We start from the raw sequence: 27,773 nt of genomic DNA, 5'->3' as shown, positions 1-27,773 counted from the left end.
AAGTAACACAAATGGAGAGACCCGAGGCCTTGCAGGAGCATAAGCTGCTGTTTTTGAAGACTGAACCTGGAGAAAGTCAGATTTGGAGAGAGGGAGTATTGTTTGGCTTGGAGATGGGAAGTTGGTTGGATCCCCCTAGGCAGGGACGTTTTGGCTTTTGGGATTTGGTTTTGGGCCGGGGGGGGTCTGGAGTTGTGGGGGCTCTTAACTTTGGAGGGACTTTGAAATATGCTTTTAAATACTTTCTGGGTTACAGTGCTGACTGTGAAGAATGGGCTGACCTGTCAAGGGGGGACGGAGATATTGCTGGGTTGGAGTCTCCCCGAGACCTACTCCTCAATGAGAAAGGAAAGAAATTAAGAAAAAGATCAACAACAAAAAAAGTAAAGTGCAGGTATAAACAAGAAGACGATCTGCAGAAGGGACATGGAAAAGACTTAAGAGCCTCGGACACAAGATCACCAGGTTGATGGACTAGATGGAATGGATAGAAAGAAAGGACTGACATAACCTGAGACCAGGAAGAAGAGACGTTGGATGAAGATTGGAAGAAAGTTTTTAAAAATTTATTTAGAGAATTAGTGTAAAATTAATGAGTGTTAGGAAAAATGTTGGAATGAAACTATTTGGCTTTAGTAGAAATGATATAAGGAGTTATGTACAAATAAGTATTAAGTTTTAAGGCTTTTTATGGTAAGATAAGGTTAAAATAAATTAAGGTAAATTTAATGACAGAATATAGTGAAAGATGGAAAGGATTTGCTGAGTTAATTAATAGGTTAGACCGTTATACAACAAAAATTGAGAAAGATGGAAAGAATTTGCTGGAACAATTAATTAAACTAGAATACAAAAAGGGAGGTGTGAGGAGGTCGATGAAACAAGTAAATGAAAGATAATGATATGGAATATTGGATCTGTGTTTTAATGTTATTGTTCTTTTTTGCTGTATTGTTGTATTGTTTTTTATGTTTTTTCTTTTTATATATTGTAATGTATGTTCTGTTAATTTTTTTGTTGTTTTCTTTTCTTCTTTTTTCTGTAATTTTTAAACTTCTAATAAATATCATTTTTTTTAAAAAAAAAAAACCAAACCTTTGTCACCTCTGGTTGTATGCTTACCAGGACCTGCCCTCTCTTGGATGACAGGTATACACAGTTTCTCACAGATCATAGAATAATAGAATCATAGAGTTGGAAGAGACCACAAGGGCCATCGAGTCCAACCCCCTGCCAAGCAGGAAACACCATCAGAGCACTCCTGACATATGGTTGTCAAGCCTCTGCTTAAAGACCTCCAAAGTAGGAGACTCCACCACACTCCTTGGCAGCAAATTCCACTGTCGAACAGCTCTTACTGTCAGGAAGTTCTTCCTAATGTTTAGGTGGAATCTTCTTTCTTGTAGTTTGGATCCATTGCTCCGTGTCCGCTTCTCTGGAGCAGCAGAAAACAACCTTTCTCCCTCCTCTATGTGACATCCTTTGATATATTTGAACATGGCTATCATATCACCCCTTAACCTCCTCTTCTCCAGGCTAAACATGCCCAGCTCCCTTAGCCGTTCCTCATAAGGCATCGTTTCCAGGCCTTTGACCATTTTGGTTGCCCTCCTCTGGACACGTTCCAGTTTGTCAGTGTCCTTCTTGAACTGTGGTGCCCAGAACTGGACACAGTACTCCAGGTGAGGTCTGACCAGAGCAGAATACAGTGGCACTATTACTTCCCTTGATCTAGATGCTATACTCCTATTGATGCAGCCCAGAATTCCATTGGCTTTTTTAGCTGCCGCGTCACACTGTTGGCTCATGTCAAGTTTGTGGTCAACCAAGACTCCTAGATCCTTTTCACATGTACTGCTCTCAAGCCAGGTGTCACCCATCTTGTATTTGTGCCTCTCATTTTTTTTTTGCCCAAGTGCAAAATTTCTCCCTGTTAAAATTCATCTTGTTTGTTTTTGCCCAGTTCTCTAATCTGTCACAGTCGTTTTGAAGTGTGATCCTGTCCTCTGGGGTGTTAGCCACCCCTCCCAGTTTGGTGTCATCTGCAAATTTGATCAGGATGCCCTTGAGTCCATCATCCAAGTCGTTGATAAAGATGTTGAATAAGACCGGGCCCAAGACAGAACCCTGTGGCACCCCACTAGTCACTCTTCTCCAGGATGAAGAGGAACCATTGATGAGCACCCTTGGGGTTCGGTCAGTCAGCCAGTTACAAATCCACTGAGTGGTAGCATAGTCAAGACCGCATTTTACCAGTTTCTTTACAAGAATATCATGGGGCACCTTGTCAAATGCCTTGCTGAAATCAAGGTAGGCTACATCCACTGCGTTCCCTTCATCTACCAGGCTTGTAATTCTGTCAAAAAATGAGATCAGGTTAGTCTGACATGACTTATTTTTCAGAAATCCATGCTGACTATTGGTGATCACAGCATTCCTTTCTAGGTGCGCACAGACTGTTTGCTTAATTATCCGCTCCAGAATCTTCCCTGGTATTGATGTCAGACTGACTGGGCGGTAATCATTTGGGTCCTCTCTTTTCCCCTTTTTGAAAATAGGGACAACATTTGCCCTCCTCCAGTCTCCCGGGACTTCGCCTGTTCTCCAGGAATTCTCCAAGATGACTGCCAGTGGTTCTGAGATCACATATGCCAGTTCTTTTAATACTCTTGGGTGCAGTTCATCTGGCCCTGGAGACTTGAATACATCTAAACTAGCCAAGTATTCTTGTACTATCTCCTTAGTTATTCTGGGCTGTGTTTCCTTTGCTGAATCATTTGCTCCAAATTCTTCATGTCGGGCATTGTTTTCTTTATCGGAGAAGACTGAGGCAAAGAAGGCATTGAGGAGTTCAGCCCTTTCTGTGTCCCCTGTTTGCATTTCACCATCATCTCCTCTGAGTGACCCCACTGTTTCTTTGTTCTTCCTTTTGCTACGAACATACCCATAGAAGCCTTTTTTGTTGCTTTTAACCTCTCTAGCAAGCCTGAGTTCATTCTGTGCTTTAGCTTTTCTGACTTTGTGTCTACACGTGCTGGCTATTTGTGTGAATTCCTCTTTGGTGGTTTCCCCCCTTTTCCATTTTTTGTACACATCCTTTTTTAATCTTAACTCAGTTAAAAGTTCTTTAGATAGCCACCCTGGCTTCTTTAGGCACCTTCCATGTTTCCGTCTCATTGGTATTGCCTGACGTTGTGCTTTTAGTATCTCCCTCTTAACAAACTCCCAGCCATCATGAACTCCCTTTCCTTTTAGTATTACTGTCCATGGGATCCCACCCAGCACTTCCCTAAATTTTATGAAGTCGGCTTTCTTAAAGTCAAGAAATTGAGTCCTAGTATGCTTGGCTGCTCCTTTCCGCTGTATAGTAAACTTCAGAAGAGCATGATCACTCGCGCCTAATGATCCTTCCACTTCTACCCCACTAACCAGGTCATCAACATTGGTTAGGACCAGATCTAAAATGGCTGTTCCTCTTGTTGCTTCTCCCACTTTCTGGACAATGAAGTTGTCTGCAAGGCCAGGGAGGAATCTGTTGGACCTTATGCTCTTGCCTGAGTTTGACATCCAATAAATATCCGGGTAATTGAAGTCCCCCATCACTACTATCTCCCTTCCTTTTGCATGCTTGGCCATCTGTTCCAGGAAGGCATCATCTATGTCCTCCGTTTGGCTTGGGGATCTAGAGTAAACTCCCACAATGAGGTCACTGTTATTCTTCTCTCCCTTAATTTTGACCCAAATGCTCTCACTTTGGCTTTGAGGTTCTAAATCTTGGATCTCTTCACAGGTATACACATCCCTGACATATAACGCCACTCCTCCTTTCTTGTCTGGTCTGTTTCTCTGAAATAGATTGTATCCCCCCATTATTACATTCCAATCATGGGACTTATCCCACCAGGTTTCAGTGATGCCTATTATGTCATATTTAGTTTGCTGTACCAAGAGCTCAAGCTCATCTTGTTTATTTCCCATGCTTTGCGCATTAGTGTACAGACATTGAAGTCCATTAATCATTCCCCCGTGTCTCTTATTTAAGGATTTTTTCCTCCCACCACTAGGTCTGCGTGCTGTTTGCTCCATTTGGTCTATGACATTTGGATGATCATCTTCATCAATTGATAGACTCCTACCTTCAGGAGCACTGTCTCCCTCCCCCACATTAGTCAGTTTAAAGCCCTCCTGATGAGGTTTCTGAGATTTTTGGCAAAAACATTTCTCCCAACCGTTGTGAGGTGCAGCCCATCGCTTGCCAGAAATCCATCTTCAAGAAACTGCAGTCCGTGATCTAAGAATCCAAACCGTTCCTGTTTACACCATTTGCGAAGCCAGCTGTTCACTTCCACTATTTTTCCCTCTCTCCCTGGGCCACGTCATTCAACTGGGAGGACAGATGAGATGACAATTTGTGCATTTAGTTGCTTCAATTTCCTGCCGAGGGCCTCGTAGTCTCTTTTGATCTTCTGGAAGCTATTGCTTGCAGTGTCATTGGTTCCCACATGAACCAAGAGGAAGAGGTATTTGTCAGTGGGTTTTATGATTCCTTGCAGTCGTTCAGTTACATCTTGGATCTTAGCCCCGGGGAGACAGCACACTTCCCGAGACATCTTGTCAGGCCCACAGATCACTGCTTCTGTTCCCCTCAGTAGGGAATCCCCTATCACCACTACACGCCTCCTCTTAGGTTTGGTCAGGGTTCTTCCATGAGCTGTCCGTTCCAAGGTCGCCTGCACATTCCCTGAGGACTGACTTTGCTGCTCGTCTTCATATACCTGATTGACTGTAATGAGGGAGAGATCCTCAAATGGAGTCTGCTCTTCGTCTTCCATGCTAGGGGAGAGGACCTCAAAGCGATTGTGTATTTCTAAACAATCAGAATGAACCCTGGGCCTCCTACTTCTTTGAGTCACGTTTCTCCATATATCTGGCTCCTGTGTTGGTGAACTAGCCTCCTTCTCAGGGGAGTCCCCTGTCTCCTCCTTGGTGGAGACGGTGTGCTCTCTAATTCTTTGGAGCGTAGCTACACGTTCCTCCAGTTGCTGGACTTTGTCTTTTAAGAGGGTAATCAACATGCAATTGCTGCAGGTAAAGCTGCCTGCAACCTTTGGCAAGATGGCAAACATTGCGCAGAAACCGCAGGCGACTGCAGCTGTTCCCTCCCCCTCCATCTTGAGAACGTGTCGTTGGGGGTGGCTACAGCGGTCCTCAATCATAAAAAGCGTGAAGACAGGACAAATAATTCCCCCCACAAAAAAACCTAGGTCTCCCCCAACAAACGTTTGAGACTAGCTCCCCTAAATCTAAAAGATGGATCAAACTGTGCCGCTGCCCTGCTAGCTCTGATAAGCTCCTCCCACAGCTAATCACCTGCCTCAACAGAAACCCTGCCCCCTCTGACCTTTGCACAGGGAGAACAGCTAATCAGCCACAAAGAAACACACAAGAAAACCCTTTTTGCTCCTTCTTCAACTGCTGCCCTGCTAGCTCTTTGTTAAATATGATCAGAAGGGACCATCTGATTAAGGGTATAAAGGTCGGAGCTAAACAATATAAATTGAAAGCCTTTGCAGATGACTTAGTATTGACATTACAGGAGCCAGAACCTAGTACTAAAAGAGTATTAGAACTGATCCAAGAATTTGGTCATGTGGCAGGATTTAAGTTGAATAAGTTAAAAACCAAAGTCCTTGAGAAAAACTTAACAACGAATGAGAAAGAGAGGTTTCAGAATGAGACAGGTTTAACAGTGGTTAAGAAGGTGAAATACTTGGGGATTAATATGACAGCCAAAAATGGGAATTTATTTAAAGACAATTATGAAAAATATTGGTCGGATGTTAAAAAGGATTTAGAAATATGGTCAAATCTGAAGCTTTCCTTGTTGGGTTGAATTGCTGCTATAAAGATGAATGTATTGCCAAGAATGCTGTTTTTGTTTCAGTCACTACAAATCTTAGACAAAATGGACTGTTTCAAGAAGTGGCAGAGAGACATTTCTAGATTTGTCTGGCAGGGCAAGAAGCCCAGGATAAAATTTAAAATATTAACTGATGCAAAGGACAGAGGTGGATTTGCCCTACCAGACTTTAAACTTTACTATGAATCAGCAGCATTCTGCTGATTGAAAGATTGGCTGCTTCTTGAGAACACAGACATTTTGGGTTTAGAAGGTTTTAACAATGTTTTTGGGTGGCATGCATACTTGTGGTACGACAAGGTCAAAGCACATAAAGCATTTAAAAACCATATTGTCAGGAAAGCATTGTTTAATGTCTGGACAAGATATAAAGACTTACTTGAAAATAAAACCCCAAGGTGGTTGTCACCGATGGAGGCAAAGGCCCAGAAAAAGCTCAATATGGAGGCCAAGTGGCCGAAATATTGGGAAATTTTGGAGCAGGAAGGAGATAATCTGAAATTGCAGAGTTTTGAGAAACTAAAAGATAAAGTGTGAGACTGGCTTCACTACTACCAAATAAGAGAGGCCTATAATTTAGACAAAAAAATTGGCTTCCAGGTGGAAAAATCAAAGTTGGAAACAGAATTGTTAGATCCTAAAACAAAGAAACTTTCAAGAATGTATAACTTGCTGTTAAAATGGAACACTCAGGACGAAACGGTTAAATCTGCTATGATTAAATGGGCACAAGATGTTGGACATAACATTATGTTTGCTGACTGGGAACAGTTGTGGACCACAGGTATGAAGTTTACGGCATGTAATGCCTTGAGAGAGAATATTATGAAAATGATTTACAGGTGGTACATGACCCCAGTCAAGCTTGCAAAAATCTATCATTTGCCCGATAATAAATGATGGAAATGTAAAGAAACTGAAGGTACATTCTTTCACCTTTGGTGGACGTGCCCAAGGATTAAGGCTTTCTGGGAAATGATCTATAATGAAATGAAAAAGGTATTTAAATATACTTTCCTGAAGAAACCAGAGGCCTTTCTTCTAGGCATTGTCGGCCAATTGGTGCCAAAGAAGGATAGAACTTTTTTAATGTATGCTACAACAGCAGCAAGATTACTTATTGCAAAGTATTGGAAGACACAAGATTTACCCACTCTGGAAGAATGGCAAATGAAGATGATGGATTATATGGAATTGGCAGAAATGACTGGCAGAATCCAAGACCAGGGAGAAGAAATGGTGGAAGAAGATTGGAAGAAATTTAAAGACTATCTGCAGAAATACTAGTTACAGATAGGTAGCCGTGTTGGTCTGCCATAGTCAAAATAAAAAAATTCCTTCCAGTAGCACCTTAAAGACCAACTAAGTTAGTTCTTGGTATGAGCTTTCGTGTGCATGCACACTTCTTCAGATACACTGAAACAGAAGTTGCCAGATCCTTCTATATAGTGAGAAGGTGGGGAGGGGTATTACTCAGAAGGGTGGTGGGAATGGGAGATTGGCAGATAGCTGAGATGAGCCTGTTGACGACTCTTAACGACTGTAATAGGTCTTACAGGAAAAGACAAGGGGTGAGAAGGTGAGAAATGGCCTAGTCATGTATAATGAGACAAGAATCCAATGTCCCTGTTCAGACCCGGTCTCTCCATGGTTTTAAGTTTGGTAATGAGTTGCAATTCAGCAGCTTCTCTTTCCAGTCTATTTCTGAAATTCCTTTGTAGTAAAACAGCTACTTTGAGATCTTGTATAGAATGTCCTGGGATATTGAAGTGTTCTCCTACTGGTTTCTCTGTTTTGTGATTCTTGATGTCAGATTTATGTCCGTTTATTCTTTGGCGTAAGGTTTGGCCTGTTTGTCCAATATAGAGAGCTGAATGCCAACAGTGTCCTTTCATGGTTTCCTTATCAATTGTTTTTCGTTTTCTATAATATGTTTTAGGATTTCCTCCTTTTTCTTTTCTCTTAATCTTTTCTGTAAGGTATTCTGTTGTATTAGGAAACCGCTCATTACTGCTTTGCTTGCATCCCACACCACATCTATTTCTGTTCCTTTATTCAAGTTCATATCAAAATATTCTATTACAGTCTTTTGTGCCTTTTTACCATACAGTGGTACCTCGGGTTACAGACGCTTCAGGTTATGCGATTCGGGTTGTGCACCGCGCTGAACCTGGAAGTACCGGAACTGGTTACTTCTGGGTTTCAGTGCTTGTGCAGAAGCGCTAAATTGCGCTTTGCACATGCACAGAAGTACCAAATTGTGACCCACACATGCGCAGACGCGGCGCTGTGGGTTGCGAATGCTGCGGGTTGCGAACGTGCCTCCTACATGGAACACATTCGCAACCCGAGGTTCCTCTGTATCCTGATAATCTAATAAGCCATCATTCATTCTCCATCTGAATGGTGGTTCCTCTTTTCCTTTCAATTCCATTATTATTGAAGTATGATCTGACAGAGTCCTTGGAAGAATCTCTGTTTTTACCGTCCTTGGAGCCAGATCCTTGGAAATCCAAATGTAATCTATTCTTCTGGCACTTTGATTTCGTTCTGAGAAGAACGTGAATTGTCTTTCTAATGGGTGCTTAAGTCTCCAAATATCAATTAAGTCATGATTTTCTACTAGTGTGAAAAAAGTTTTTGGAAGTCTCCCGTCATTGGCGTCTTTTTTCGTCATTGTCCTGTCCATGTCTAGTGAGACCACTCCATTAAAGTCCCCCATCACAATAACTCTTTGATCCATATACTCAAATATTTTCTCCTCAATTTCTTTGTAAAAATCTGATTTCCTTTCATTTGGAGCGTAGATTCCTACCACAATTACTTTTGTACTTGTACTGCTATGATCCTCCCCTCCTTGAAGATCTGTGATTCGTGTTTTTCCTTTATATACAAAACCACTCCTCTCTTTTGATTTACATCCGATGATATAAATTCTTTACCCAGTCTTTTGTTTATCAAAATTACTTTGTGTTTCCTTGCAACATGAGTCTCCTGTAAGCAAATTATATCCAAATTTTGCTTAATTAGTATATGTTCAATTTTATTTCGTTTAACTTTATTGTTTAGTCCTTTTACATTCCATGTCAGTAATTTCAGCCCCATTTTGGTTTTAAATTAAAATATTATTATTTTAACCCCTTTAGGTCTTTCCATCTTCTTCCATTTTTTCTTCTTCCTCACCCCCAAGTTCTGGTGCTTCCTCTTCTCCCTTCCCTAATTCTTTTGCATATTTTCTCCAAAAAAATTGCTTTTCCTGAGGACTCTTTATCTTAATTTTTTTGTCCTAATAGAAGGAGATCCCTTCTGGGAATTCCCATCCGTACTTTATATCATTTTCCCTCAAAACCCTGACGATGTATTTGTAGTTTCAGACCTCACAACTACCTTGTGCAAGACCTACTGGGAAGAGTTGCTGTGATCACTAGGTCTGCACTGTTTTGGTTCCTTTGAAGAAAGAGTTAACTTCACTGACACCAGTGTTTTTTATTGCTGACCTACACCTGACAGGTGGGGTTTAGCATCATGACATTCAGGAAGAATGGCATGTCATCTTTGGCCACCCCACCCCCCAAAGAATCATACATTTATAGAGTTGGAAGGGACCCCCTCAGGGTTATCTTGCTCAATCCCCTGCAGTGCAGGAATCACAGCACAAGAATTCCTGACAAAGGGCCATCCAACCTTTGCTTAAAAACCTCCAAGAAAGGAGAGTCTACCACCACTGCCTTCCAAGGTTGAACATCACTTACTGAAAAGAGAAACAACTTCTAGCAGTGTTTGATTTATAACACAGAACACAGCTACTTTATATGATCATGGGACATCCAGAAAATATAAAACAATGCAGCTACATAAGTGTCAGGGAGCCCTTGGAGTACTCTGAGCTCCCTGCCATGAGCCCCACCAGCAATGCAGAGCTGGAGAAAAGGCTGGAGGCTGAGAGTGAAGACAAAGGCTCTGCAGAGGAAGGAGGAAAGGAAGAGGAAAGGTGAGGTTTGCATTCTCAGCCCACAGAGGGGGGAGAGGACCTTGTCTGGGAAAGAGTGCAGGAGGAGGGAGGACAGGGAGCAGAACAGGCATAGTCAAAACAACTGAAAGGGTTATGTTCAGGCTTGGAGGTGGAGCAGATACATGAGTCTCCGCGCGCAAGACGTCTCGAGAGATTAATGGAACGTCATAAGAAGGTCGTAAAAGCACCTTGATTTCTGTGTTTTCGATGGAAGTGGCGATCAGTAGCGCCAACTGAGAGTTCCGGGGAGGACTGATTTACGTGGGTTCTCGGAAGGCTTGTGCAAATAGTAATAAACTAAAGGTTATAAAACTGTCGGATTGTCGAGACTTCTGTGTGCAGAGAGATCCAGGCGCACTTCCCTCACAATAAGAACATGAATCATTCCCAAAATATAATAATGTCCCTGAATCGTCCTGCCATACTTGCCATCTTCTCCTGCCACACCAATGTGGCATGTCACTGTTGAATGGTTTCTTTAAATGTAAAGGTTCATCATTGTTCCACTCCATGTGTATGTCTTTAAGGGGCCGGAGCAAGGGCCAGAGCAAGATAACGAGACCCAGCTTTACAGCTGTGAAACATAGCAGGTGCTGCTGAGTTGTATTTGATTAAGGTGTGTCAGCATTTGGGTAGAGTATATAAGGAGCAGCACCTAGCACTCCCATTACCCTGGGGGATGAGTTGGTGGTTGGGTCTGGTTTGGTTTGTTGATGTATTTAGTGTAAATGGAGTTTTTGTTTTTCTTATTAAAACCTTTAAGTACTTTTTGAGTCCTTTCTTTTTAATGCATGATCTCCCCAGCAAGCTCTCTGCAGCGTTACTATACTGCAAAAAGTCAACATCTTTGGTTATGGGCCCAGCTGCTGAGTGGATGACTGCATATTTTTGGACTCTGAGAAAGGTTTGAAAACTCCTTCTCCTGTTAGCGTAGTTTTTGTGGGTCTGGAAGAGTTCCAGAATGGTTGACCGGGTTCCTGAAGCTGAGAAGGCTCTGGTCTTCCCACAGCTAACAGATGAGAACTATAGTTTATGGTCTTTTCGGGTGGAGGCGCTTTTGACCTCTAGAGAAGTATGGACCTATGTAACTGACGACCCTCCCGACCCTGTAACTAATGCTTGGTCGAAAGGAGATGCAAAAGCCAGGGCGATGATTAATTTGGCAGTCAGCGACCAGCAAGTAGTCTATATAAAAGATAAGAAAACTGCCAAAGAAATGTGGGACAGTCTTGCAGCAGTGCATGTTAGAAAAGAGTCAGCGTCTGCATTGACGTTTTTCAAGCAGTTGTACCAGACGAAGTTGCAGCCTGGTGGTGATTTGGCAGCACACTTAAGACGTCTGGAGGCGATACGCGGCGAATTAATTCGAAGGGACATGGAGGTACCTGATATTCAGTATGTTTTTATCATCCTGTGTTCCCTTAATGAGGACTTTGATGGTATAGCTAGCCAGATATCTGCCGTTCCACCAGCACAATTAACTGTGGAAGGGGTAACGGCAAGATTAATGGGCGAGTTGGATAGAAGGGAGGCTTGTGCCATAAGCACTCCTGTTTCCAGAAAGAATGAGGAACACCATATGCAAACCTGTGGTGATACAACTGCATTTAAAGCTGCAAAGCGTTGTTGGTTCTGCAATAAGCAAGGACATTTTGCAAAGGACTGCAGCGCCAAAAGAAAGCAAAGTACTCCCAAGCCTGTTTCTGTTCGTCAATCACGGTCGTCAGCCCAGCAGCCGGCATCGTACCGTAGAGACAGAAACGAGCCGCGAGCTTTTCACGCTCGGACTAAAGATCGTAAAAGACCTAAAGGTGCCAAGTGGAAGTCTTTTGTTATCGACTCAGGTGCATCTCAGCACGTCTGCAATGATCGAAGCTTGTTTATTTCTTTCGAAGAGGAAATTGGTAATGTACATTTAGCCAATTCACAAGTCCTGCAGTCGCTTGGCAGGGGTACTGTTAAACTTGACTCTTTAAACATTACAATAGCGAACTGCATTTACTGCCCATCAGTGGACAATTTATTGTCAGTAAGGTGTTTTGCTCGTCAAGGAATAACTGTGCGTTTCTTAAATTCAATGTGTGAGTTTTTCGAGGGGAACAAACGTCTACTGTATGCCCGGGAATCTGATGGTTTATATAGACTGTATTTTCGCACCTACTCCCAATCGCCTATAAATTGCAGAGCAGCACAGTCAAGCCAGGGGTTGAGAAATGTAAGACCACATTCTGGGTGTGTCCACATGGCGCACAGAATTCTGGGACACCTGAATTTTGCTGATGTAATTAAGACACAGAATATTGTCAATGGCCTCAATTTAAAACCATGTAAATTCTTTATGCAGTGTCTATCCTGTTGCAAGAATAAGATTAAGGTTGCACGCAAGGGTAGGTGCTCAGATAGGAAAGTAACTGAGCCATTTGAGCGTGTACATTGTGATTTAGTTGGGCCACTCCCACCATCATTAGGAGGTTCTAAGTACTGGCTTACCCTGATAGACCAGTATAGTAGATATTGTTGGACTTATGCAATAGCTGAGAAGTCCCAAACATTTGAGAAGTACAAGGTTTTTTGCAACTGGGTAAAAACGCACTTTAACAAACCTATTAAGAACCTGTTTTCTGACCGGGGCGGGGAATTTGTTTCTGAGGATTTTGAGAAATTCCTGGAAGCGCAGGGGACCACTCATGAGTTATCTTGCCCCCGAAGTCCCTGGCAAAATGGGCTTGTTGAAGTTGTGCAGCGTGACTTGCAGGCAGGGGTTAAAACTTATCTGCACGATGCTAATCTGCCCAAAGCGTTTTGGGCTGAAGCACTCAATGCCTTTTGTTATGTTAGAAATCGCAGTTATCATTCTGGTTTAGATGTCACCCCCTATGAGAAGTTGTTTAAAAAACGCCCTAATCTGAAATACCTACGTATTTGGGGTTCTGATGTAATTATGCATTATCCTGCTAAGCAGAAATTGGGTGAACGTAGTGTTCAGGGAAAATTAATGGGCTACCAGCAGGGGGCGTACAGAATTTACATACCAGCAACTGGCAAATTTCATATTACCAGAAGCATGATACAAACTGTAAATTGGAATGGACTTGCTGTTTTCCAAGATACTGATGGTATAAATGATACTGAAGAAGAAGAGGTAGAAGCAGCAGCAGCAGGAAGTGGTGCTTCTGAATTAATGGGAAAAGACAAAAAGCCTGTTGAATCTGATAATTTGTTTGATGATTTAAAGTCACAGGCACCTGAGGGGAGGTTAGATCCTCTTGAGTTTTCTGACCGTGAGCTTAGCCTACAGGCATCTCTTCAGTCTGACAGTGATGATTTACAACCTGAAACTAGTAGTTCACTTAGTCCCATTAAGTCTGAGGAGTCTGACTCTCCTTCCGGACTGAGACGTTCAGATAGAAAGAGGCAGAAGCCACAACGTTTTGCAGATGAACACTTTAATACTGTGTATGCCAATAAGGCAGTTTTTGAGCCAAAAAGCTACAATGATGTTCAGAATTTACCTAAGCACCAAGCTGTAAATTGGTATAAAGCTATGAACTCTGAGATAGCTTCTTTAAAAGAGCACAACACTTGGTCTCTTGTACCACAAACCCCAGATATGAGACTTATTGATTCAAAATGGGTTTATAGAGTTAAAATGAATGATAAAAATGAAGTTGTAAGGTACAAGGCAAGACTAGTTGCTAGGGGCTTTCAACAAATTCCAGGCGAAGATTATGATTTGTGTTATTCACCAAGTGTAAAATATGAAACAGTTAAGCTTTTGTTAAAAGATGCATCACAACGTGGACATTCTGTTTATCACCTAGACATAAAAACTGCATATTTGTTTGCAGATTTAAAAGAACAAATTTTTATGCGTGTCCCTGAAGGCATAGACGCTGCTGAAGGTTTGGTATGCAAATTAAATAAATCCCTTTATGGTCTGCACCAAAGTGGAAGGAATTGGCACCAAACTTTAGCAAAAGAATTGCTAGATATTGGTTTTTCACAAGGAAAGGCAGACAATTGTGTGTTTATAAAGGAAAGGGCAAACTCTGTAACAAAAATGTGTGTATGTAGATGACGTGTTAATTTCTACAAAAACTAAACAGGAATATGAACAGGTAGTTTCACAGTTACAGAAGAAATTTGATGTGGTGGAATTAGGCATAGCTAAAAATTACTTATCCATGCAAATTGAGAAAGGCAAAAATGGATCTTTTCTGGTTCATCAAACTGCAAAAATTGATGATCTAGTTGAAATGCTATGTTTAGAAAATGCAAATGGGAAGGAAACGCCTATGGTGTGTGGTTTCACCTTTACAGGTGAAGATAAGCCATTTCCTAACAAAACTTTGTATCGTTCTGCTATAGGCAAGCTAAATTTCATTCAAAGAATCTCAAGACCAGATATAACTTATGCTTTTCACTTTCTGGCAAAATTTGTGGAAAAGCCCACTACACAATGTTTCTCTGCTCTTAAGAGAGTGGTGATGTACCTTAAACATACCAAACATTATAGGTTGCAGTTTACATCAAGTATTGACAAAGGTTTTGAAATTTTCTGTGATGCATCTCATGCAGTGGAGCAAAATAATTGCAGGGGTGTGTCTGGTATGGTGTTTTGTTACAACGGTTGTCCATTTGAATGGAAGTCCCAGACACAAACCATTATTTGTCTCTCCACAACAGAGAGTGAATTATGTGCATGCGTTCAAGCCACTCGTGATGTAGAATGGTATCTGCAAGTATTTGCAGACCTACAGATGCAAGTAACACTACCAGTAAAAGTTTACCTTGATTCCCAGAGTGGACTTGCTATCCTGTGTTCAGAGACCAATACGCAGCGCACCAGAGTCTTAAGGTTACGTTTAGAATTTGTAAAGAAACTAATTGCTGATGAAATGGTAATATTTAAATATGTTCCAGGTGACAATCAAATTGCAGACATTTTTACTAAAGCACTTCCAAAGGTTACACATGAAAAACATGTACAAAGTATGCTTTATGTTTTTGTTCCACAATGATGAACCGCAGGGGAAATGTTGAATGGTTTCTTTAAATGTAAAGGTTCATCATTGTTCCACTCCATGTGTATGTCTTTAAGGGGCCGGAGCAAGGGCCAGAGCAAGATAACGAGACCCAGCTTTACAGCTGTGAAACATAGCAGGTGCTGCTGAGTTGTATTTGATTAAGGTGTGTCAGCATTTGGGTAGAGTATATAAGGAGCAGCACCTAGCACTCCCATTACCCTGGGGGATGAGTTGGTGGTTGGGTCTGGTTTGGTTTGTTGATGTATTTAGTGTAAATGGAGTTTTTGTTTTTCTTATTAAAACCTTTAAGTACTTTTTGAGTCCTTTCTTTTTAATGCATGATCTCCCCAGCAAGCTCTCTGCAGCGTTACTATACTGCAAAAAGCCAACAGTCACACCCTTTAAGAACCACTGGTCTTAAATATACAAAAATATTCAAATGCTTTAACAGGTTAAAACTCACATCAACTTTTTATCAGCAACCCCTGATTCCCTGCCCCCCCCCCGGACTGGAGGCATATTTAAGTATATAAATATCGTTCCAGCTTGGTGCCCGCTGCTGACTGAGAGGGTCTTGTCTGCTCAGACTGTGTAGCTTCATATATACAGTGGTACCTCGGTTTTCGAACGTCTCTATTGTTGAACATTTTTGTTTCTGAACACCTTAAAACCTGGAAGTAAATGCTTCGGTTTTCAAACATGCCTCGGATGTCGAAAATGTCACGTGGCTTCTGCTGAGTGCAAGATCCTGAGAATTCTGGAAATTACAGTGTGGGCCATGCTACGACTCCCGGGGGGAGCAGCGAGCAAGTGTGGGCACTCATAGACTCTGGAGCATTGACAGACTTTATGGATGTGAACTTAGTGGAGAGGCTGGGGTTAGCCACACAGACGTTAGGACCCCCCCCCCCCGAAATGCGAACCATCAATTGACTGCCCTTGTTGTCTGGGTACGTCGCAGAGGCCACAATGCCCTTAGGCCTAGAGTTGCAGGGCCACAGAGAGACAATTACCCCCACAGTATAAGGCCTACAGAGATGTTTTTTGCGAGAAGGAACCAGACAGGTTGCCCCCCCCATAGACTGTATGACTGCAAAATTGACTTGCTGCTGGAGGCCCAGCTACCCACCAGCCAGCAGTACTCCCTGTCTGAGGTAGAGTTAGCTGCGCTAAGGGAATTTCTGGGGGAAAATCTGGCCTTTGGCTTCATCTGTTTGTCTAAGGCTCCAGGGGGCGCCCCTGTGCTATTTGTGAAGAAGCGCAACTCCTCAGAGTTGAGACTCTGTAATGATTACAGGCTCCTGAACAAGGTGACAGTGCCTAACCGCTATCCCCTGCCACGCATCGGGGATCTGCTGGAGAGGTTGAGGTTGGCAAAGATCTTCACTAAGCTCGACTTGAGGGGGGCATACAACCTGATACGGGTGATAGAGGGGGATGAGTGGAAGACCACCTTTTGTACCAGATACGGCAGTTTCGAGTACCTAGTGATGCTGTTTGAGCTAAAATCCTGGCACCGCGACATTCCAGGCCTTCATCAATCATGTGATGGGGGGGGGGTGTCTGCTGGACTCTACAGTGTTGTGTTATCTTGATGATCTTTTGATATACTCAGACACCCCGGAAGAACACGTAAAACATGTGAAGGAAGTGTTGCAGCGGCTTATGGAGAATCAGTTGTATGCCAAGTTGGAGAAGTGTCAGTTTCACATGACTGAGGTGGAGTTCTTGGGCTACCACATCACCCCTGAGGGGAGTACACATGGATCCCGCCAAGGTGCAGGCTGTGGTGGCATGGCAGGAACCCAGGATCAAGAAAGGTTGCAAAGGTTCCTGGGCTTCGCAAACTACAGTGGTACCCCGGGTTACAGATGCTTCAGGTTACAGAAGCTTCAGGTTACAGACTCTGCTAACCCAGAAATAGTACCTCGGGGTAAGAACTTTGCTTCAGGATGAGAACAGAAATCATGCAGCGGCGGCATGGTGGCAGTGGGAGGCCCCATTAGCTAAAGTGGTACGTCAGGTTAAGAACAGTTTCAGGTTAAGAACGGACCTCTGGAACGAATTAAGTTCTTAACCTGAGGTACCACTGTATTACCATAAGTTTATATCCAGATACTCGGGGCTAACGGCCCCGCTCACTGATTTTTTGAGGGGTAAGAGACCTTTCTGGTGGACAGAAGAGGCTCAGAGAGCTTTCAAAAGGCTCAAGGCCATGTTTGCTTCAAAGGAGTATTTAGCACACCCTGACCCGCACAAGCCAATGACAGTAGAAACCTACGTGTCTGATAGGGCTCTGGGAGTGGTGTTGTTGCAAGAGGATGTAAATGGGGAACTGAGACTGTGTGCATTCCATTCGCGCAAGGTAAACCCGTCGGAGCAGAACTACACTATTTGGGAACGAGAATTGCTTGCTATTCAGGATGCTCTGCAGATGTGGTGACACTTCCTAGAGGGGGCACAGCACCAGGTGGAAGTGTGAACTGACCACAAGAACCTTGAATGCTGGCAGATGGCTAGACACCTTAACCAGAGGCAGATAAGGTGGGTGCAATTCTTCGCCAGATTTAACTTTAGAGTTCAGTATGTGTCAGGCTCACAGAACCAAAGAGCAGAAGCAGGAGTATCAAGGAAAGGAAGCCGTCCTGGTACAGAGGCACATCCTCAGGCCGGAATAGATACAACTAGCAGCAGTTTCCGTAGCTGAGATGCCTGAATTCCTGAAGCAAACTGCAGAGGATGACTTTGCCAAGAAGAAGAAAGAGGTGATACAGCAAGGGGCTAGCGATGCTAAAGGTTTTGTGGAGCGAGGAGGATTGCTGTAGAATAATAATAATAATACCTTTATAGTCAATGTACAACCTGTGTACATTGTACACTGTATGTATGTATGTATGTCCCAGAGGGCAAGCTCCATGCCAAGGTTCTGAGGCAGTGCCATGACAGCCCCACGGTGGGACATTTTGGACGATACAAAACTTTATGCCAAGTGACACGACAGTTTTGGTTGCCGAAGGTGAAGGAGGAAACCAAGGAGTATGTAAAGGTGTGTGAGATTTGTCAGCAGGCCAAGAGGCCCCGTGAAGTGCCAGCAGAAGATGAGAAGAGTTTGGATTTGATATCCTGCTTTATCACTACCCGAAGGTGTCTCTGTTGGGATACTGCCAGGGAGACAAAAGCCATCATGCCCCCACGTTGCCTCCGGTGCGATCCATCGATCTCTGGTAGAAATGCAGTATCAGTCAATTAGCGACACAAAGCCTCAGAAATAACTTTTCACATTCCAAGCCTTGGTGCACGCTCTATCAGCAGAGTTCGTACAGCGAAAGATGCACTCAGGAGAGCATTATTTACAACTTTATCCAGTGTTGATCAGAACAAAGAAAAAACATGACTGCCTGCTTCAAGTGTCCAGGCACAGAGAGAAAACGAAAGCAATGTACAAAACATAAACTTCCTGTGAACAGGAAATACGCAGGCTGTGACACAACAACCTGCTCCCTTCTTAAGGTGGAACGGAAATATCCTAACAGTCTCAAAGCGGCTAACATTCTCCTTTCCCTTCCTCCCCCACAACAAACACTCTGTGAGGTGAGTGAGGCTGAGAGACTTCAGAGAAGTGTGATTAGCTCAAGGTCACCCAGCAGCTGCATGTGGAGGAGCGGGGACGCGAACCCGGTTCACCAGATTACGAGTCCACCGCTCTTAACCACTACACCACACTGCTCCAACCGTTCCCTACCCCCCAAGGGCCATGGGAGGCGATAGCAATGGACTTTATCACTGACCTACCGGAGTCGCAGAAACAGTTGGTTATATAGAGGGTGGAGTGGATCTGTTATCCAAGATGGCACATCCAAGATGGCACCCTGTAGAAAGTTGCCATTGGTGCAGGAGACAGCATAACTATTTGTGGAACATGTGTTTAAACTGCATGGATTGCCTCAGAGGATCATATCAAACAGAAGGATGCAATTTACCTCCCAGTTTTGGGGGAAACTGATGCAACTGCTGAAGGTAGAAGTCTGCTTCTCATCAGCTAGACAAATGGAGAGACGGAGAGGATGAATGCCACTTTGCAACAGTACCTGCGTTGCTACGTGAGTTACCAACAAGATGATTGGATCGATAAGTTGGCCCTTGCTGAGTTTGCATACAACACGGTGTATTCGTCTATGCAACAGACTCCCTTCTTTGCCTGCCTGGGACAACACCCATGTGTCCTTCCAGGGGAGGAAGACAACCTGGTGGTGCCAGCCGCGGTACAGTTTGCAGAGGAACTGGCAACTATGCATAGCTTACTTCAGAATCACCTAGAGAGAGTGAAGGAGCAATACAAGAGGAAGGTGGATAAGCACAGACAGTTAGGCAGGGAGTTAAGGGTGGGAGACCAGGTGTGGTTGTCTACCAAAGACTTGCCAAGTAAGGGGCGGTGTTGTAAGCTGGACCCTCAGAGGGTAGGGCCGTTTGAAGTGGTAGAGCCAATTAACCCTGTGTTGTTCAAGCTTCGACTACCTGCGGCCATGAAGATACACTCTGTCTTTCATAGGTCCTTGTTGTCTCCCGTGATGCCTGCGCATCAGTATCAACCGCCAAAAGAGTCGTGTCAGGGAACTGCCATCAGAGGCACGGGAGAAGGAGAGGGTCTCTGATTCTGCAGGGGAAGGTCCAAGCGCTAGAGGGAGACCCAGCCGGGAAGAAGGGGAAGAGAATGAGTGTAACACCAGGGATCCAGGAGAGCAACGGGACAGGGAGGTGCAGGGGCTCCAGGACTCTTCGTTGGAAGTTAGCGAGGAGAGCCCAAGCACCCCGCTGCCCACGCCCACCCTGCGCAGGAGACTCCCGCGCAGTGAGAGGCGGAAACGATTGGGCGTCAAACAACTCTTATGTCTGTCACTGAAAGTTGCTCGTGCGCAACAAGCAGAAGGAGGGCATCATGAGTAAGACCGAGGAAGTCGGAGCCACGAGAGGGGCGGCTGGCGGCCAATCGCTGGAGGAGAGAAACCGCGATCTGGAAGAGCACATAGCCATCCTGACGGCGAGGCTGGACGAACGACGGTCTCAGGATGCTCAGGGGAAACCCACCCCCATAGCAAGGAAGGACTGGTGCACAAGTTTGGGGGAAAGCCTCAAGAGTATGGGGCGTTTAGAACAGAAATAGAATATGCCCTGAAGCTGCAGCAAAACAATTTTGAAAATGATGCAGGCAAAGTTGCTTACATTGTGGGGCACTTGCAGGACTGGGCGAGGGAGTGGATTCGATCGCTTATGGCAACGCAGAATGACGCCATGGAGGATCTACCGAAATTCCTTCAGGCGATGGACGCGATGTTCAGTAGCGATTTGCAACAGAGTGTGACCAAACGGGAACTGCTGAACTGTAAGCAGGGAGAAGGGTCAGTTAGAGACTATTGGTCACGTTTTGCCATGATAGTTCATCGCCTGGGGTGGCAGCTGGACTCGGAGCCCATACAAATGCTATTTGAGGAGGGGTTGTCACCAACGGTCAAAGATGAGCTTTCGCACGCACCCCGCCCAGAGTCTATGGATCAGCTAACCAAGGCAGTCCTTGTGATTGGCGTAAGACAGGAAGCGCGGGCTCAAGAGAGGCGGGAAGGGAGAGAGCAGCGTTGTCATGACTACCACATTCCTAGAATACCTAGGCAGCCTTCCCCGCCGGCGGAGCCAATGGAAATAGGCGGTGCGCGCGCCCAGGAAGTTTCAAACTCCAGCGAGAGTCGCAGAAAGGAGGGAAAGGATGTAAAAACGACCAAGAAATGTTTCCTTTGCCAACGGCCAGGACATTTTGCCAGAGTCTGCCCACAAAGAAAGGCCTGGCAAGGAATGGTGGGGGCCGTGGGAGGCGAGGAGGAGGAACCCCAGAGTCCGGAGCAGGGAAACGGAAACGCTTGGCTGCCGATCAGCGGGCACAGCAGCCGAGCCAACAACCAATGAATGTGCCCAAACCGGATTCTCCAAGAGCCGCAATTGCCATTGAGGTGGTACTAGAACTCCCTAATGGGCACCCAGTGAAGGTTCAGGGTATGCTGGACTCAGGAAGCTCATGCAATTTTTTTAGCAGGGACTTTGCCTTAGAGCATCAGCTTCACCTGCTACCTTTGGATGCACCTCTGCAAGTCACCACCATTGATGGGAGGGAACTGATTGGGGGGGGAAGTTACACACCAGACCCCACCTATGAGAATGAGAGTGTCTAGGCACTCAGAGACAATTGCCTTCCATGTTGCCTCCTTAGCGGGTCCCCCAATAATATTAGGGATGAGCTGGCTAGCGCAACATGATCCGGTGGCGGCGTGGCATCAGAGGACCGTCAGCTTTGGGTCTGACTACTGCCTGCAGCACTGCTTCGGAGGGGAAACGCCAAGGATGAGCGTAGCCAGAGTGGCTAGCACTGCAGTGGAGGGTAAAGGGGAGGTGCCACCACAATATGCTGATCTGAAGGAGGTTTTCAGTGAGAAGGAGGCAGATAAACTGCCACCCCACAGGCCGTTCGATTGCCTGATCAATTTGCTCCCTGGGGCGCAGCTGCCTGTGGGTAAGCTGTATGCCATGTCAGACAGGGAGATGAAGGAGTTACGGGACTTTATCGACAAGAACCTAAAGAGAGGGTTCATAAGAGAGTCAAAGGCAGTGGGGGGTAGTCCCGTATTTTTTGTGGACAAAAAGGGCACTGATAAACCGAGGCTTGTAGTTGACTTCAGAAGGGTAAATTTGGTGTCAGAACCTGTGACTTTCCCTATGCCCAGAATCGACGACATTCTGACGAGAGTGAGGAAGGGAAAGATTTTCACCAAGCTGGACCTGAGGGGGGCTTACAACTTAATCCGAATGAGAGAGGGAGATGAATGGAAGACCATCATGTTCACACCCCTGGGGGCCTTTGAATATCTCGTTATGCCTTTCAGATTACAGTCAGGCTCCGCCTGTTTTCAAGCGTTCATGCACCACGTGTTGGGGTCTCTGCTTTACAAGAACTGTGTAGCATTCCTGGACGACGTCTTAATATATTCAGAAAATGAGGAGCAACATGTGAGAGATGTCAGGGAAGTGCTACAACGATTGCAGAAACACCAGTTGTGGGTCAAGCTAGAGAAATGTCAGTTTCATGCCCGAGAGGTGGAGTTCCTGGGGTACAAGTTATCTGACAAAGGCTTAGCCATGGACCCAAGCAAGGTGCAAGCCGTATTGGAGTGGAAAACCCCTAAGACACGAAAGGATGTGCAGAGGTTCCTAGGTTTTGGCAATTTCTACAGGAAGTTCATCAAGAACTTTGCACACTTGACAGCCCCAATCACGGACTGTCTCAGTAGTAAAAAGAAGTTTGTGTGGACGGAGGAAGCCCAGCGATCCTTTGAAAGCTTGAAGAAGGCGTTCGCGTCGGAAGAACAATTACTACATGTGGATTTGGTGAAACCACTGCGGTTGGAGACGGACGCGTCAGACAGAGCTATTGGGGCGGTTCTGTTGCAGCCGGGACTGAGCAAGCAAGAATGGAAACCGTGTGCCTTTTTCTCGAGGAAGCTGAGCAAGTCGGAACAAAACTACACCGTGTACGACCGAGAGCTGCTAGCGATTTACGCCGCCTTTCGTCGGTGGCGCCATTTTTTGATAGGGGCGCAGCGCAAGATCCAGGTCTGTACAGATCATAAGAACTTGGAATACTGGCGGACAGCACGGGTGCTCAACCAGAGACAGATTCGCTGGGCGCAGGAGTTTTCCAAGTTTTCCTTCGAAATCCAGTATGTGCCCGGCGAGCTAAACGTGAGAGCAGACGCTCTCTCGCGTAAACCGGAGTACTTCGAAGGAGAGGGGCCGCCGGAGACCCGCCACGTCATACCTGAGGACCGATGGGTGTGTGGGGGAACTCTAGTGGGCACAAGAGAACTGGCAGGACTCACTAGGGACGATGAATTCGCACGAACAAAAATCAGGGAACTCCAAGATGGGCGGGGATGTCATGAATCTCGGCCGCAGTCAGAGGTAACTGGCTTCACACTCCAGGCAATCGGCTGAGATCCTTGTTGACCTTCGCCAATGCGTCTCCCGGCAGGGCACAGGCAAGGCCATAAATCGGCGATCCTCCTCAAACGTGAGAAGAACACACCCTCCTCCTCTCTCCCTCCCTGCATTCCCCAGGGAGGGGAAAAGAGACAGACAGGAGTCCTATTTACATGTTTTATTCCTGTCATTCAGCAGTACAGAGAAAACGTGTCTGTACCCACCAGACTCCGGCAGTAGAGTCACTGCTCCACCCCTGCACTTCCAGTACAGGTCAGATGACACTCTGAGCTAACATCCGGTGCTCAGTACGGAGAATGGACTGCCCCCTTTCTCCACTAGTACAGTTGCAGACATCAACATCCTGTTTTGCTTTCCAGCCACCTGCAGCTGGCTTTTGCATTGCTGCTTTTTCCTGACAGGGGAGCACCAGAGGGGTTCGAGGAGAAGGAAGGGGTGTTGTACTACAGGGGGGCAATGTACGTACCGGGGGAGGCTTTAAGAAGAAGGGTACTCAAACAACTACATGACACCCCCACAGCGGGGCACTTTGGGCAACACAAAACCATGATGCTGGTGACCCGACAATTTTGGTGGCCACGGGTGAGGGAGGATGTACGCGAATATGTAAGAGGGTGTGACCGCTGCCAGAGGGCCAAAGGGGAACGCACGGTGCCAGCAGGTTTGCTGGAACCCTTACCCACGCCAAACAAACCCTGGGAGGTGGTGTCAATTGATTTCATGATGGATTTGCCCAAATCGAGGGGGAAAACAGCAGTGATGGTAGTAGTCGACTTGCTAACCAAAATGTGCCATTTTATCGCCTGCTCACATGCGGTGACGGCGGAAGAAACGGCACGGTTGTTTGTAGATCACATTTTCAGGCTGCATGGCGCCCCCTTGAGGGTTTTATCTGACCGCGGAAAACAATTTACTTCCCGGTTCTGGAGGAAGCTCATGAGCCTACTGCAAGTCGAGGTCAGCTTCTCGACAGCGAGACACCCAGAAACCAATGGGCAGGCGGAAAGGGCAAACAGTGTACTCCAGCAATACTTATGCTGCTACGTTAGCGAGAGGCAGAATGATTGGGTAGAGAAACTAGCGCTAGCAGAATTTGCGTACAATAATGCTGAACATGTGTCCACCGGTATGAGCCCCTTCTTAGCCAATTATGGGTGTCATCCCAGGGCATTCCTGGGTAATGAGAAACAGAGCTGGAGTGTGCCTGCAGCTGAACAGTTTGTGGAAGAAATGGAAGCGTTACATCAACAACTCAAGATGAACCTAGAAAGGGCCAAGGCCAATTACAAGAAGCAAGCAGATAAACACCGAAGGGAAGGGGAAACCATTAGGGTGGGGGATCGCGTGTGGTTGTCCACTCAAGGGTTACCCTTTAAGGGAGGGTGCAAGAAGTTGCAGCCCAGACGACTGGGGCCGTTTGAAGTTATACAACAGATAAACCCTGTGGCGTTCAAGCTCAGGTTGCCCAACAACATGAAAATACATCCCGTGTTCCACAGGTCCTTGCTCTCACCACACAGAGAGGGGCGGGAATTCGAGGGGCGGGAGGTAGAAGTCTTGCCACAACCACAGGTAGAAGAGAGGGAACACCAGAGCTCGGCCGCAGAGATAGTGGATTCAGGGTGGCGAGGGCGGCAAGTGGAGTACTTGGTGGCGTGGGAAGGAGAGCCCTGGCCGGAAAACACGTGGGTGCCAGCAGAGGCAGTTGGCGACGAGCATATGGTGGAAGTGTTCCACCGACGGTTCCCAGATAAACCCAAGCCCTTAGAGCGATTCTGGGAGGAACAGTTCAGCACCACAGAGGAGGAAGAGAGTTTCGAAGGGTTTTCAGAATCTGAAGAAGAATCGGATTGGGAGAGTCATTCCTTGGGTGGGAACCTTAGCAGGTGGGAAGTGGTGTTCACACCCACAGATGAGGAGGACAGCTCATTCCGGGGTTTCCTTGGCTCGCCGACCAGAGAAGAGGCTGCAATAGAGCCCCCGGGTCGCAGGGGGAGTGAAGGGGGCCCTGGGAGGGAGGTGGATGTCAGGGAACTGCCATCAGAGGCACAGGAGAAGGAGAGGGTCTCTGATTCTGCAGGGGAAGGTCCAAGCGCTAGAGGGAGACTCAGCCGGGAAGAAGGGGAAGAGAATGCGTGTAACACCAGGGATCCAGGAGAGCAACGGGACAGGGAGGTGCAGGGGCTCCAGGACTCTTCGTTGGAAGTTAGCGAGGAGAGCCCAAGCACCCCGCTGCCCACGCCCACACTGCGCAGGAGACTCCCGCGCAGTGAGAGGCGGAAACGATTGGGCGTCAAACAACTCTTATGTTAGCAACGCTTTAAGAAACGCCCACAGACAGATTCTACGAGTGACTAAGGTCAGCCACGCTGAGATGGGCTGTGCAGTCCGGAGGGTTTAACCAGGCAATCTAATGCTCAAACGGAGCAGGATTACGCACGAGTAACTCCCAACCCATTATAAGTCGCCACCCCCTTCTATAATAGTAGAGGGGGAACCTGAATATGAGGTGTCGCAACTGCGGAACTCTCCCTGGAGGAGTAGGAGATTACCGTATCTAGTGTCTTGGAAGGGGTATGGGCATGAGGAAAATTCATGGGAGGACTCTGGGAATGTACACTCCCCTAGGTTGCAGGTGGAGTTTCACCGTAGGCACCCCAACAAACCCAAACTAAGAGGGTGGCAGGAGGAATGTGAGACGTGGGAAGAAGATGAAGAGAGTGAGGCAGATTGGGGATTGGAAGTAGAGGAAAACCCGCAAGGGGGAGGGTACTGGGAAGAGAGTGAGGATGAATGGTGGGGAGGTTTCAGCAGTGCCCCTCGTGAGGAGGGGGAGCTGGGAGAGGTGGAGGAGGACCTTAGGGGTGTGTGATGTCACAAATGAGCCAGCCCAGCCAGCTCCCAGTGAAGGAAGTAACCAGGAAGAGAGAGGGTTAACCGCCAGCCAAGATGAGCATAGCCTAGTGCCAACTCCCCCGCCCTTAGGAATGCCAGTTGATAAGAGAATGACGAGGGTGAGCTGGAGCCCTGCCAATGCTCTCGAGAAGTGCAAAATACCCCGAATAGAGAAGGAAGCAGTTCATGAGGTGGGAACAGAGACAGAAGTAGTGACTCGGAAGATGTTGGAACTGATCCAATCTCTCCCCGGAGCCGGCGTATGGGGGGCTTGCTAGACAGGAAGCAAAAAAGACGTAAGCTTCATAAGTTCACTTTCTGTTTTAGTAAACGGGAGGGATCCTTAGAAGGGTCATCTTAATTCATGATGGTGGAGGCTATGTTAATGCCGTCTGGAGTTATCGGTTTGTTTTTACAATAAATCATCCTTTTTAATTAACTACGCTCACTGTGTTATCAAGCCGGGGACTGGACTCCCGACAATAATGGAATACTGAATGGTATAGTTTTTGTAAAATATGCAGGGATTTATGAGATGTAAAATGAACCATGGAAAGAGAAGAAGGGAAGTCATTGATATCATAAGGATGTAAAATGAGTAGTTTAAAGTGTGTGTTTTTAAATAAATTTTTATTAGATTTTCCACCGTGATAACACAGTAGTTTAAAGCGTTAAACAGAAAATTTAATAAAAAATACACACACACCAATTTTCTATGTCTGGACAGCCTTGTCCAAACAAGAATGTTTTTAGCGCATAACCAAAAAGAGTACAGCAAAGGTGCATGCTTTATATCAGTCAAGAGGCAAGGAGTTCCAAAGTGTAGGTGCTGCCACATCAAACGACTGAGTTCTTGCAAATGTGGAAAAGGTTTTATGTGGCACCTGTAACAGTGCCAGTTCTGCAGATGGAAGTGGGTGCATATGGAGTAAGAAACTCAGCAGCAAACTGGTCCCAAATCATTTAGGTCTTTATATACTAAAAGTAACACCTTGAACTTGGCCTGGTTGCTACATGAACCATTTCTATCCCAGCTGGTGCTAATAGGAACAGTTAACTTGCAAGAACTCATGTCTGAGCTTGCTTTTCTCCTTCACCCTCCCTATCCCTTTTTCCTTTATAGTCATATCTGGCACAGGCTGAAGACTGTATTAAATACCCGCAGGCCTTTACAAATTAATAACGTGATTTAGTTGTTTTAAACCTAAACCATTGCTGGTTTTTGTGTGTTAAGTTTTTAAAAATGTATTTATTTTAGTCATCAGCTGGAAATGTGTAAAGTGAACATTGGTTTGTGTTGTTATTTTATTACACTACATTTATAGTTTTGCTTCAGCATTCTAAGCTTTTGAGCTGGCCTTGCATAAATAATAGTTAATATTTTGCCCTGGCAAAAGAACATTTCGCCAAAGCTTGGGTGGCCACCACTCAGGGATTCTTTAGCTGTGATTCCTGCATTGCAGGTGGTTGGACTAGATGGACCTTGGGGGACCTCTGAAACCCTGCAATACTATGATTCCAGCTTGTCACTTTGAGCATTTGATGCTCCTTCTCTCTACCAAGGGGAGAATTGCCATTTTGTATTCAAGATATGCCCTCTTGCTTCTTTTAGGTAAACAGAAGTACCTCTGTGCCAGCCGAAATGACTGCACCATCGACAGGTTCCGGAGAAAAAACTGCCCTTCCTGCCGCCTTCGGAAATGTTATGAGGCTGGGATGACTCTTGGAGGTAATCCAACTTCTGTTTATGAACCTTTGATTCTTTGCATTTTACTATATTTTATATATGCTGTAAGGCGCCCAGATGGGTGGAGTAGTATAATAGCCACCCAGAGTGGCGGGGAAAACCCAGCCAGATGGGTGGGGTATAAATTATTAT

At 45.6% G+C, this 27,773-nt stretch overlaps 1 protein-coding gene across 1 annotated transcript in view; it reads left to right on the top strand.

Annotated features, from left to right (window-relative positions):
- LOC309523299 (androgen receptor-like) overlaps positions 1–27,773 on the top strand; it is a 621,469-nt gene that overhangs the window by 263,606 nt on the left and 330,090 nt on the right. The window contains 1 exon segment of the mRNA XM_082207087.1: positions 27,507–27,623. Coding sequence (XP_082063213.1) covers positions 27,507–27,623 — 117 coding nt within the window.

The sequence above is a fragment of the Podarcis vaucheri genome, assembly GCF_965113315.1.
Source record: "Podarcis vaucheri genome assembly, chromosome: W".
Classification (NCBI taxonomy): Eukaryota; Metazoa; Chordata; class Lepidosauria; order Squamata; family Lacertidae; genus Podarcis; species Podarcis vaucheri.
The sequence above is the reverse complement of the archived record's forward strand: the minus strand, read 5'-3'. Positions and strand labels throughout refer to the sequence as shown.